General features: G+C 43.9%; 1 protein-coding gene across 8 annotated transcripts in view; it reads right to left on the bottom strand.

The window, feature by feature from the left end:
* Nucleotides 1-2,801: 2,801 nt before the first annotated feature.
* Nucleotides 2,802-12,516, bottom strand: part of SMARCAL1 (SNF2 related chromatin remodeling annealing helicase 1) — a 41,846-nt gene continuing 32,131 nt past the window's right edge. For 7 of the 8 annotated variants that reach the window (XM_081196932.1, XM_081196935.1, XM_081196934.1 and 4 more), the window contains 4 exons: nucleotides 9,246-9,428; nucleotides 7,595-7,695; nucleotides 3,829-3,928; nucleotides 2,802-3,252 (listed from right to left, as the gene is read on the bottom strand). In XM_081196932.1, the coding sequence (XP_081053058.1) occupies nucleotides 3,058-3,252; nucleotides 3,829-3,928; nucleotides 7,595-7,695; nucleotides 9,246-9,428 (579 nt within the window). In that variant the 3' untranslated portion in view covers nucleotides 2,802-3,057. The remainder of the gene's footprint in view (nucleotides 3,253-3,828; nucleotides 3,929-7,594; nucleotides 7,696-9,245; nucleotides 9,429-12,516) is intronic. The other variant, XM_081196938.1, reaches the window with a different exon arrangement.

Consider the following 12,516-nt stretch of genomic DNA (forward strand, 5'->3'; position numbering starts at 1 on the left):
CTCCCTTTGGATACTAATCTTGCATTGTGACCCAAGCATAATAGAAAATAAGTCAGTATACTAGGGGAGGTCAGAGTCAAAAGGCTGGGACACTGGGCAATGGCTAAATAATATGAAAATGCAATGTGCTATATTCATTTTTAATACGTGTGCATCAGTCCTGAACTGGTGAGTCAGGACCTACCAGGTCCATGCAGAGCTTGTCTGAGGGTCTGGGCGTGAGTCTTGTTAGAATAAAGTTACAAACTCAAAACAAAAAAGCAGCTGGTCCCTGGTGGGGGCCCCCAGCCCGCTTAACCCTCCAAACTCCAGGGCAAGTGTACCCAGGGTGCCCTCGCCCCTGTACAGGCCTGGGACTTACCACTAGGTAATGGTCTGATGCAAGGCGGGTCACAGCAACAGCATTACTAAAGAAATACAGTGGTACCTCGGGTTAAGAACTTAATTCGTTCTGGAGGTCTGTTCTTAACCTGAAGCACCACTTTAGCTAATGGGGCCTCCCACTGCCGCTGCATGATTTCTGTTCTCATCCTGAAGCAAAGTTCTTAACCTGAGGTAATATTTCTGGGTTAGCGGAGTCTGTAACCTGAAGCGTATGTAACCCGAGGTACCACTGTATGTGGTTAAAATACTTAAGACATGGGTGCCCATATGCAGGCTTGGGTTAAAAGTAGCTCCTGAAGACAACTGCCTTAAAGGATCCACAGGGCAGTTTAGCATCAGTATAAAGGAATGCCTTTGGGCAGCTTTGGCAGGAAAATGCAGTTGTGATGCACACAGAGATTTGTTACAGCCAGACTGGGCTGCTGTATTGAGCTGCCTCCAAAGAACATCCAGAAATGTCAGCTGGCACAAAATGTAGCTCCAATCATACTAACCAGAGCCGGTTGTATGGAGTGTAATTCCACTTTTATGCCAGTTTCACTATTAATTAGCTGCTATAATCCCAAATCTTAACCCAAAAGCATAAATGAAACGGCCAAGGAACTCTCCCATTGAAGGCAATTTCCCAATTCAAGCACCATTACCAAAAAGGTCCTGTCTCCACAGCTACACCACTGCACATCAGATGGGATGAGGACAGAGAGAAGGGCCTTGGAAAATTAGCTGCAAATGGGACTACTTCTATGGGAGAATGAGGTTTTGAATTAAAGTCATATACAATAAAGGTCAATTTCAAAATGTTTTATAATTTTGTTTCTTTCAATCAAAGTGAAATCGCCTGGAGGAAACAAATAAAATCCTTGAATATAGATCCACTGAGTCCTGCCTGTGTAGACAACCTGATTCTGCAGCTGACTCAGTTCAATGAATGGTAAACAAAGGTAGCTTGGTGGAAGGGTATATGAATTGCATGCGAAAAGGTCTGTTCAATTCCCACCACCTCCAGGTGGGGCAAGAAAAGACAACTGCCAAAACCCTAGCTGCTACCAAGTCAGTTGTAGACAATACACCAAGCAGACCAGTGCTTTGATTCTGTATAAGGCAGCTTCCTATTTTCTAAACCAAGTTATGCAGGAAGGACGGAATCAACATAGGCTCGCTATTCAAATTGGTCAGTGCAGAAGCTCCATCCTTACCCAAGTGTGAGCAAATCCCATCCCCTATATAGATGTGGCCTGGACTTGTGCTTTGGTGCTTGTAATAATAATAATAATAATAATAATAATAATAATAATAATAATAATAATAATAATTTATACCCCGCCCATCTGGCTGGGCCTCCCCAGCCACTCTGGGCAGCTTCCAAAAAAATATTAAAATACTGTAATACATCAAACATTAAAAGCTTCCCTAAACAGGGCTGTAAGAAAAGGCTTGCTGGGCTCGAGTAAAAGCAAAGATGCTAAATGACAGAGGATGGGTGGAAGAGCAAAGTATGCTCTACAGGTTTCCTGTTGCCTACCTGGAATAGAATCTGAAGGTTGCCAAGTCTCTTCCCCCACAAGGAATTACCCACCATCTATGACAAGGGTGGAAAACCTGTGGCCCTCCAGATGTTGCTGGACTCCAGATGTTGTTGGACTCCAGCTCCCATCAGCCCCACCAGCATGGCCAATGGTCATGGATTATGGGAGCTGCAGTCCAGCAACTCCTGGAAGACCATGGGTTTCTCACCCTTAGGTAAAGGTAAAGGACCCCTAGACGGTTAAGTCCAGTCAAAGGCGACTGGGGTTGCGGCACTCATCTCACTTTCAGACTGAGGGAGCTGGCATTTGTCCACAGCTTTCCAAGTTGTGGCCAGCATGACTAGACCACTTCTGGCGCAACGGAATACTGACGGAAGCCAGAGCACACAGAAAAGCTGTTTACCTTCCCTCCACAGCAGTACCTATTTATCTACTTGCACTGGTGTGCTTTCGAATTGCTAGGCTGGCAGAAGCTGGAACAGAGCAACAGGAGCTTACCCTGTTGCATGGATTCGAACCACCGACCTCACCCTGAACCTCTAACAAGTCTTATATCTGGTTCTAGTTTGTTGTAACTTACGGATTCAACGAAAACAAACAATTAAAGCATGCCTTCTTTTTCAATACCACTATGCAAACAAACAAATATTTATTTTAGAAAATGTAACCAGGTGTGTTCCCTTTCTCATAGAATTTTACAGGCCTGCCCTCAAAATAGGCATCCCACAGTTCTTTCTAGCAGTTTCTTGCTTAATTATTTAAATCTGTCCCACGAGAATAGAATTGTTGAAAGCCTCTAAACTCGCCAAACAGGATTTATTTGCTGCATGAGGAGGAGTATTCCATCTCTCAAGAAATCCTGTGGAGAGGTATTAAACGCAGAGCTGCAGCAAAGATTCAAGTAGTAAAACTCATCTGTATCACTGCAGATTTTATTGGAGTCGGGATAGAGCCACAGATTCTTGATTTCCCAGCTAGAGAAGCAATAAAAAGAAGGCATCTAAAGCTGTTCAAATCAGCAAACAGGCTAACCCATCTTAAAAATAGATATTTATTTTAACAATCAAAGCAATTTTCACTGATTATTCTTTTTGCCCTCCTTTAAATACAATCTTAGTTAACAAAAAAAGCGCAACATTTTCTGAGTTTACTGTCTGCAAAAATATTCATCAACACGCCGTTTCTTGCACAGACTTGATTCCGTTTCACTCGATGGAGTCTGTGGTCCAGAACCTTCACAGGCATCAACCATTTCCACAAGCAGGGCTTCATCCATATCATCTGCATCCTGCGAGAAGGTCCTCTGGAAAAGGTTTAAGATGGTCTCCTGATTTTGGTCCTGCTGGGAAATTAAAGAGGGACATCACTGGCAAGCAGGCAAAAGAGCTCTGCTAGTCAACAGAGAACAGACTAAGAAAACAGTCAATAGAGGAGAGATGGAGGGAGGCGTCCCCCAAGTTAATAAGATGCAGACTGGACCATCAGCCTTCCTTCCTCTCCCTGCTATTTGAGTGGTAAAGAGAAATGGGACACCCTGAAATAGGAGGAGGATCTCTCAAGAGCAAAGGATGGAGCTTCTCTATCAAAGTCATTGCAGTGAGTGACACCATCCAATAGGTGCCTTTGATTCAGGCATGGCTGCTGTCCACAGAAGGAATCAGAACGTGATAAGTCATGCTTGGAGATGCTTGAATAATTGCCTTTTTATTCTTTTATTGCAGGGGTGGGGAATCTGTGGCTCTCCAGATGCTGGTGGACTACAACGCCTATCAGCACCTGCCAGCATCAGTAATGGAATGATGGGAATTGTAATCCAACACCATCTGGAGGGACTCATGTTTCCTACCCCAGCTTTATTGCACGAAAGACCATGCACCTTGGAGAGAAACTAAGCACCTCCAGGAATGTTAAAAGTTACCTTGTAGAAGAAGTAATCTTTAGCTTCGGCTGTCTCAGAGAACTTGGCTTCAGACAGGCCAGCTTCACCTAAGACTCTGATCTTCTCTTGAATCATTGGCCTAGTGGAGAATACAGGCATTACAATTACAAAGAAGAGTCAAGCAAGCATCTTTCTTAGTGAAAGCACTGAACTAACTATAAGCATTGAACTACTCAGCCAGTAAGCAGAGGACATCACAGCTGAGGATTTTTTTCCATTACTTTGCTGCACACTAGTTCCCTATATGTCTTCTCAGATTTCTATGTGAAGATGTCAAAGATCTGCATTTTAAATTCCACGCCCTCCCCATCCCCCCCAAATACCAATTCCTTCACAATGAATTTGGGATATTTTGCTTGGAAGTGTAGGAATGTGGGAAACACCAAGGAGTAACAGGGATATCAGGAAAGATAGAGACAAGCATTTGTGCTGCCCAGCAAAGTCCATCCTCTGCCTCTGTGGTTTCAAAACATCGCTATATAGACACATCTCACCTTCTAGCCTAGGAGGACTGGGAACTTGCACCTATAGAAAATACCAAGAGCTCTGGAAAAATAGCAGTTTGGTATATTACTGCAGCTGCGCATATCCCTAAAGTTAAAAACTAATTCCCATGTGTAGACAAGCTGGCTGCCAATATGGGCTTAGCAAGAGGGCAAGCCTGGATCCCTGCTGAGAGGGGTGGGGGAGAGAGGGGAGAATCCTGCAGGGAAATATTGCTTTGAAAATGAATGAACCCCCATGCCATTTAGAAAACAAACACTGGGGAAACTGTTGGGGTCTGCATGCACAGCCAAAGTCTTCAGATGACCATCAGTGCCAGATGAACAAGCTTCACTTGCACTAAACTCCACCCCAGTGAACAATCTGAAGGGGAGAGAGTGGCTGTAAGACAGGAATGAGGAACCTCTGGGCCCTCCAGATGTCGCTGTACTCCAACTTCCATCAGTCCCAGCTAGCATGGCCAATAGTGAGGGATCATGGGAATTGTAGTCCAACAATGGAGGATCCAGGATTATTTACTCCTGTTGTAAGGAATACAAGCAAAGTCTGTGTTCTACTTAGTCAGCTCCTGAAACTCTAATTTCATGAAAGTCAGGGTGTGGTATGATAATGCAACCTGATAAGTTTTCTGATTAGAGACAGAAAGAAAGAACAACATTATCTGAAAATACACTGTGTGTATGTCTGAATTTTTGAACATGCACAGGCTGAGAGCTGGAAGCAGAGAAGAGAAACATGAAGACATGCTTAGAACAACAACAAAAAGGTAGTGGGTAGATTTCAGCAAAGATTAAATTATTATAGTCTAAAGCCGTGAAAATTTCTGAGACTGGGGGTGAAAGGTTAACACCACAGATAGGCAACAGACTATACGGGAGAAATTAAAGGCAGTGAAACCCAGATGGTGCAAAGATGTAAATGAAAGGAAGATGGACAGATTTTACAGCTAAGGGAAGAACATAAGGCCTGTGTGTGGATAGAAGACCATATGCAAAGTGCCCAAGTTGGGAGACTAGCAATTAACAGTGCAAACTTATAAGTGTAAGAGTAAGTCCCATTGACTGTACAAGATTGCAGCCTATTCAACAAGGAGCAAAACAAAAACAAAAAATGTGCAACTAATTAAAAAGAAAATAATTTGTTTTTAAGTAAAAGTGTTATGAAAATATTTAAACATTCTGCACAGAGCAAGGGGTCCTTCTTTTTCTGTCAATGGACACACTCTCTATAACCTTCCTATAACCAGCCCCAGTCAACCAGCCACATGAAATTTCTGAGCACTTTTCAAACGCAGCCCCATGTAGAGCTCATTACAGTAATCTAATGCTTATTATCACTGTGGCTAAGGTGATGCCCATGAAAAGCCTAGCTGCCACCATCAGCCCAAGCGAGCTCTGCTACGCAGCAAGTTTGCCGCTGCTCACTTAGCTCACTCCCACTGGCGAGCACCATGTTCACATAAGGCAGCAGCTCATTTGTGACAGCTGCAATTGCTATGCAATAAATACGGTCCTGCAAATCAGCCTCAAGATAAAAAAAACCCAGAACATCGCTTCTTTTCAACGGAAGGCAACACTTCATACGACAACACAAACTTTCCGCTACCCAAGTGTTCTCACAGAGCCTCGTGGAAAGAGACAGGGGAACAACCCCCACCCTGGCAAACAGCACATTTTCTTCCACTCTCGCACTAACCATTTTGTGGACAGAAATTTACAAGTAAAATGGGGAAATGACTGTCATTAGCTTTCTTTCATGTGTGGGCGATATGTCATCTCCTAGTTTCTTCTGAGGGAAGGGTATAATTATTTGCAAAGCTGATATTCAGGACTCCAGGGAGTACAAAACATCTGATGATTTGCCTTGTCTTGCTGCCGGTGGGCCATTTTCCCACCTCCACCTTGTAACACAATCCTCCCAAGCCTATAGGCGTTCCTCGCTTCATCCTACTTTTCTTCTCAGTCATGAATGCAGACTGCTGGAGAGGTGTAACAGAAGTTACAGAAGGAAGATGCCAGCTAAGCATGACTAGACCCAACCCGACTACTTGGCTCTGGTCTTCAGATCCTCCACCCCAAAAACCCCCTCTTGAGTGCATTGCAAGCTCAGAGTGGGCAATAACCTGAGGTGGCTTGCATTTCTTCACTTAAACCCTTGCAAAATGCTGAAAACCAAGGAACTATCAAGTACCAGTCATCATGCACTTGAATGACACTTGTGATAAACAGGAAAGATGCTGATTTTCCAAAACTGATTCTGATTGCAAGAGCAGAGCGCTTCCTGGCTCCAGGTGCTTTTGTAATAGTCTAGCATGCTCAGGTTGTGGGGAAAGTCATTGAGCAGTGCTGACGTAACATTTGGACCCCTACTCATAGACCCCAAGTGCAATCAAAGGGTTCTAACTGGGTGACCTTCATCCTCTCACGATCAAAGTTATAAACCACAGCATGGAAGGGGGAGATGGAGAGGACCAATAGAATCATAGAATTGTAGAGTTGGAAGTGACCATGAGGGTCACCTGTCCCATGGACTGCAAGAAGATCAAACCTATCCATTCTTAAGGAAATCAGCCCTGAGTGCTCATTGGAAGGACAGATCCTGAAGCTGAGGCTCCAATACTTTGGCCACCTCATGAGAAGAGAAGACTCCCTGGAAAAGACCCTGATGTTGGGAAAGATGGAGGGCACAAGGAGAAGGGGACGACAGAGGACAGTGTTCTCGAAGCTACCAGCATGAGTTTGACTAAACTGCGGGAGGCAGTGGAAGACAGAAGTGCCTGGTGTGCTCTGGTCCATGGGGTCACGAAGAATCAGACACGACTAAACGACTAAACAACAACAACATGAGGGTCACCTAGTCCAACCTCCAACAATGCGGGAATCTTTTGCCCAACTCAACCCCATGATTACGGCTGGGTGATATATAGATCTGTCATCCAAAATGAGTTTGAGGTCCATATCATGATATCAGTTTCCTAATTTTTGACCTGACAATATATTACAAATCATGGTGGGTGGGGGTGGGGGTGGGTGGTTTTGCACTGTACAAAAATCACAATGTGGGGAAAACCGTGAAGCCGGTCAATGCCTCTAAATAGTTCCATTCCTTATTTTGGGCACTGTGATATATAAGTATATCGCAATGTTTAGCTGGTGATATTTTGCAATGTTGAAAACCAGGTATAGTCCAGCCCTACCCATGACCCCGAGAATAACAGTCTCATGCTCAACCAGCTTCCTACCACAAGTAATCATCAGCTGTGCCTTTTGCTACCAAGTAGTGAATATCCACAGAATTTGTTTGCCCAATTCGGTGCGCCCGATCTTCTGCTTGGATCAAAACCTGCATTTAAAAACCAAATATGCGAATTAGAAAACAAAAAGAGAGAGAGGAGAGCAATTACTGTTGCTACAACCCCTAGCAATAAACCAATGAATCATTATGCTTGGCACAGAGCAGGTGGCCCTCTCCTTGCTGACAAGAATTATTAAAATGTAAAAAACGAAGGACTGAAAAGAAAGCATTTTACAAAAAGGAAACACTGAGGATCCAAGAGGGAGCTAACATTCACAAGGTGACTCAAAATGCTTGTCACTTTGTGTACTTCTATTTTCACAATGGTAAGAACAAATGAAGAGCCCGGCAGAATCAGGCCAGATTCCCATATGGGATTCTGTTCCCACAGTAGTCAACTAGACGCCTAGATAAGACTGCAATAACACTCATGGCCAGTAACCACTGCAAACCTAATCCTCCATGAAATGAGTCAGGATGTTCCATTAAAACAGCACAAAAGTGTACAAAGTTTATTCCAAATTACAGTTATGATACCAAAGTTGCTGGCATCTGTCTGTCTTGGGAGACAATGGAGCACTTACAATGTATAGATCATGATATTAACCTAAGCACTGCAATGTATTTCAGTATGTGGTTATTTGAGCAAAGGCCTTCTACTGCATTCTTGCCAACTTCATTCTGAGAGGAGAAAATTGGGGATGGGGCTGCTGGACTGTAAAAATGGAATCCCAAATTAAAGCTCAACCTCTTACATAGATGCACAAGTGACTAAGGGAAAGCCACTCTCTCTCTCACCCCCAGCTACCCATCTTCAAAAGAGGGGCAAGAGTGGTGTACCTCACACGAGTTGTGACTTTAAGGACAATGGCTTGCATACAGTAGTGAACACAGAGTTACACACATACAAAAATGACTTCTTCTGCTCTCCCTCCTGCTCCTGAGGATCCCCCAACCCTTAGGAGAAGATTGGGGGGTAGGGGTGATGGGGGGGCACTGAAGGGAGAACAGAGGAAGGTGAGAGTTCAGATGAGGTCTGTCGTACAAACAAAGTGATAGTGCTTGGTGTAACCCAATCGGCAAAATCCCAAAAAGGTTAGTCGTGACTAAATCCAGTTAACTGGAGCTTAGCTGCATCCATGTCATCATTTTTTAACTAGGTTTTGCTCAGTAAAGATTGTAGAGGACTTGACAAACGATAAATAGGTGTAATTGTTAAAGGGAAACCTTAGCCATGCAAACACCTGAAATGGAGCAGGAGGGAGAGTTGACTGAACAGTTTTGTAGTCATTAGGGTGCAAGAGTGTGTTTTGGTTCAACAGAGCCAAGTCAAGCAGGCTATCAGCAATGTTTATTTGTAATGGGAGCTGAGTGATCAGCAGTAGCATTAAATACTATATGCAAAACAGGTATCACCACCAGACAGATACTCATTTTTATAGGTTTCGTCTAACAACCATAGCTACAAAGTCATTGTGCTGTAACACATAAAGTACACAATCCAGTTCCCTCACAAATAGCCTCTTATGGTTTTATCTTAAACTCTGAACAGCGTCCTTTCAGGAGGAGCACCCCAGGCAGTATCCAAGCTGTCTTACCCCAGGGTTCCAGAACAGCTCTGCAAACACAACCAAATCAGCGGACGATAAGGTGAGCCCCATGTTAGCTGCCGTTAAGGAGAGGACAGCCACAGAGTGCTTGTCAGAGAACTGGAACTCTTGGCAGAGGGACTGGCGCTCAGCTGAGGGTGTGGAGCCGTCAATGCGAATGTACCCAATATGCTGAAAGGGAAGGTGAGGAAACAAGGGGTCACTTATCATCAGGGCTTGCTCCTCTCTCCTCACTTGGCTGAAAACTGGAGCCATGCCAAATGGAGCACTGGGATCCCACTCCTTCACTAGTCAAGTTGCGAAGGAGATGATTTAACTTACATTTGTTATATTTTTGACCTGCCTTGCTCCAAGCAGGTTAGAGTTGCTAGGTAGTTGTGCTTGTCCAGGCTTGCTGGCCGTCAGTTATCTCATACCTGCCAGCCAATCCCAATAAACAGGAGTTGTTGGCTGGTTAGCTACCATATTTTTTGCTCCATAACACTCACTTTTTTCCTCCTAGAAAGTAAGGGGAAATGTCTGTGCGTGTTATGGAGCGAATGCCTACGGATGGCGGGGGGGGGATCTGCTGCAGTCGTGAGCAGAGGATCCATGGTTCCCCTTCCTTCCCTCCTCCGTGGCTCGCTTTGAAACAGCAAAGCGGGAGAAGAGCCGCTGAGTGGGGAGGAGAGAGGGACAGAAAGCCTGCTTGCTTTAAAGGAGCAAAGCAGGAGAGGAGAGGAGAGGAGCCGCTTACACGAGTGTAAGCGGCTCCTGTCTGGTTGGCTTCTTTAAAGCAAGCAGGCTCTCTGTCCCTCTCTCCTCCCCACTCAGCTGGCTAAATAGCAGCAGTTTTTCAGTGAGCCAGGGAGGAGGGAGAGAAGCAGAGCCTGCTTTCTTTAAAGGAGCAAAGTGGGAGAGGAGAGGAGCCTTCTCCTCTTATACCCCTCTTCTGCATTATTAGCAGCATCCTTCTCCACACACCCCACGCGTGCTTCTTGTCCCTTGAGTGCTTTTCCTTCCCTCCCCACTTAAAACATGGTTACAAAGCACGGATCCACAGGATTTTTGCACTGGGTCACCCCAAACTCACCATCAGATCATATAGCACGCACCTACTGTTGCCTGGGACTGCAGTGGTGCAAAAACGTGGTTACAAAGCATGGATCCACATGGATCCTCAGGATTTTTGCATTGGGCTACCCCAAACTCACCGTCAGATCACATGTCTGTGGCCACAGCATGAACCACAAAAATCATACATCCACTGTTTCGTTTAGAATATTTTTTTTCTCGTTTTCCTCCTCTAAAAACAAAACCCCTAGATGGGTGTCACCAGTGGAGGCCAAGGCAGTGAAGAAACTCAATATGGAGGTCGGATGGCCGAAGTATTGGGAAATTTTGGAACAGGATGGAGATAAGTTGAAATTACAAAGTCATGAGAAATTGAAACATAAAGTACAAAATTGGTTTCAATACCATCAAATAATGGAGTTTTTCAAACAGGACAGGAAAATTGGCTTTCAGATGGAAAAATCAAAACTAGAGACTGAACTGTTAGAACCCAATACTAAGAATTTATCCAGAATGTATAACTTGTTGCTGAAATGGAATACACAGGATGAAACAGTCAAATCGGCTATGATTAAGTGGGCACAGGATGTTGGTCATAACATTATGTCAGCTGACTGGGAATGGTTATGGAACACCGGTATTAAATTCACGGCATGTAATGCCTTAAAGGAAAATATTATGAAAATGGTCTATAGGTGGTACATGACCCCAGTCAAGCTGGCAAAAATTTATCATTTGCCCGATAACAAATGTTGGAAATGTAAAGAGATTGAAGGTACCTTCTACCACCTTTGGTGGACATGCCCGAAGATTAAGGCTTTCTGGGAAATGATCTATAATGAAATGAAAAAGGTACTTAAATGTACTTTTCCTAAAAAACCAGAGGCCTTTCTCTTGGGCATTGTCGGCCAATTGGTGTCAAAGAGGGATAGAACTTTTTTTATGTACGCGACAACAGCAGCAAGAATACACATCGGAAAGTATTGGAAGACACAAGATCTACCCACTCTGGAAGAATGGCAGATGAAAGTGATGGACTATATGACATTGGCCGAGATGACAGGCAGAATCCGTGACCAAGGAAAAGAGACGGCGGAAGAAGAATGGAGAAAATTTTAAAGTTATCTTAAGGACTATTATAAACTTAATGAATGTTAGAGTGTTGTGGTTTTCAGGAACAAAGGGATACAGTGATATAAGGTCAGAATATGGAGATGACTAAGATGACAGAGGTTGGAAAGTAACAAATGGGAGTTGCTATAAAATTATGGACATTGGGATGCAGAAAGGGGGGGTATGGGGAAGTCCCAGAAAAGAGGTTTATGAAATTATGATATGAAATTATACGTGTATGTTTGTCTTTTTAAGTGTTTGTTTGTTCTATAAAATTTTGTAAAACCAATAAAAATTTTATAAAAATAAAATAAAATAAAATAAAAACTACGTGCGTGTTATGGTCGCGTGCGTGTTATAGAGCGAAAAATACGGTAATTTACCCCCAAATGCTCCCTCATGCCATCTGGCCCTTCATTCTCTCTGACCCTTCTCCCCTCTGCTTGGAACAGGTAACAAGATTCTCATCCTGACACTTAGCCCAGTACTATAATAAACAATTTCTGATATCTTTGAAGAGCACGAACATTATCTAGGAAAACCTATTTTAAATTGCCTTAGCACATATTTAAGGCAGCCCTGACATATGAAGGCCATAGATACCAAGGACATTGAGTGAACTTGAATCTGGGAGAGCTGCATTAAATCTTGGCTAAATACAGATGCCACGGATGAGGAAGGTTATTATCTTTCTGGAACCAAATGCTTTCCCTTCCAACGAAGGCTAGAACATGCAGTACAGGGAAGGCCTGTGAGCTGTGGTATTTATGAGGGACAGGCGTGCCACAAATGTCACTGCCAGGTCGCCAGTGATGACCACACCTTTCAATTTGATTAGCGTCTCCCCAGCACAATTTATGGAGAAGGTAGGAGCTGCTCTCTGGCCTAGCTCTGAGACTTGGAAGCACCCAGAGCCAGTGGGACTTCTCTGAAGCTCACTGGGATGTCAGAAACAAAACTCCAAGTCAGGGGAATGGCAGGGTCAATAGCAAACACACAGGGAATTTTTGGCTACAGGGAATTTTGCTACAGAGATTATGCCAGATGGCTATTCAGTTGGCAGGGAGGAATGCTAATGAGTCAGTTTTACATG

This window comes from Podarcis bocagei (genome assembly GCF_964188305.1).
Source record: "Podarcis bocagei genome assembly, chromosome: 1".
In the NCBI taxonomy this organism is placed as follows: Eukaryota; Metazoa; Chordata; class Lepidosauria; order Squamata; family Lacertidae; genus Podarcis; species Podarcis bocagei.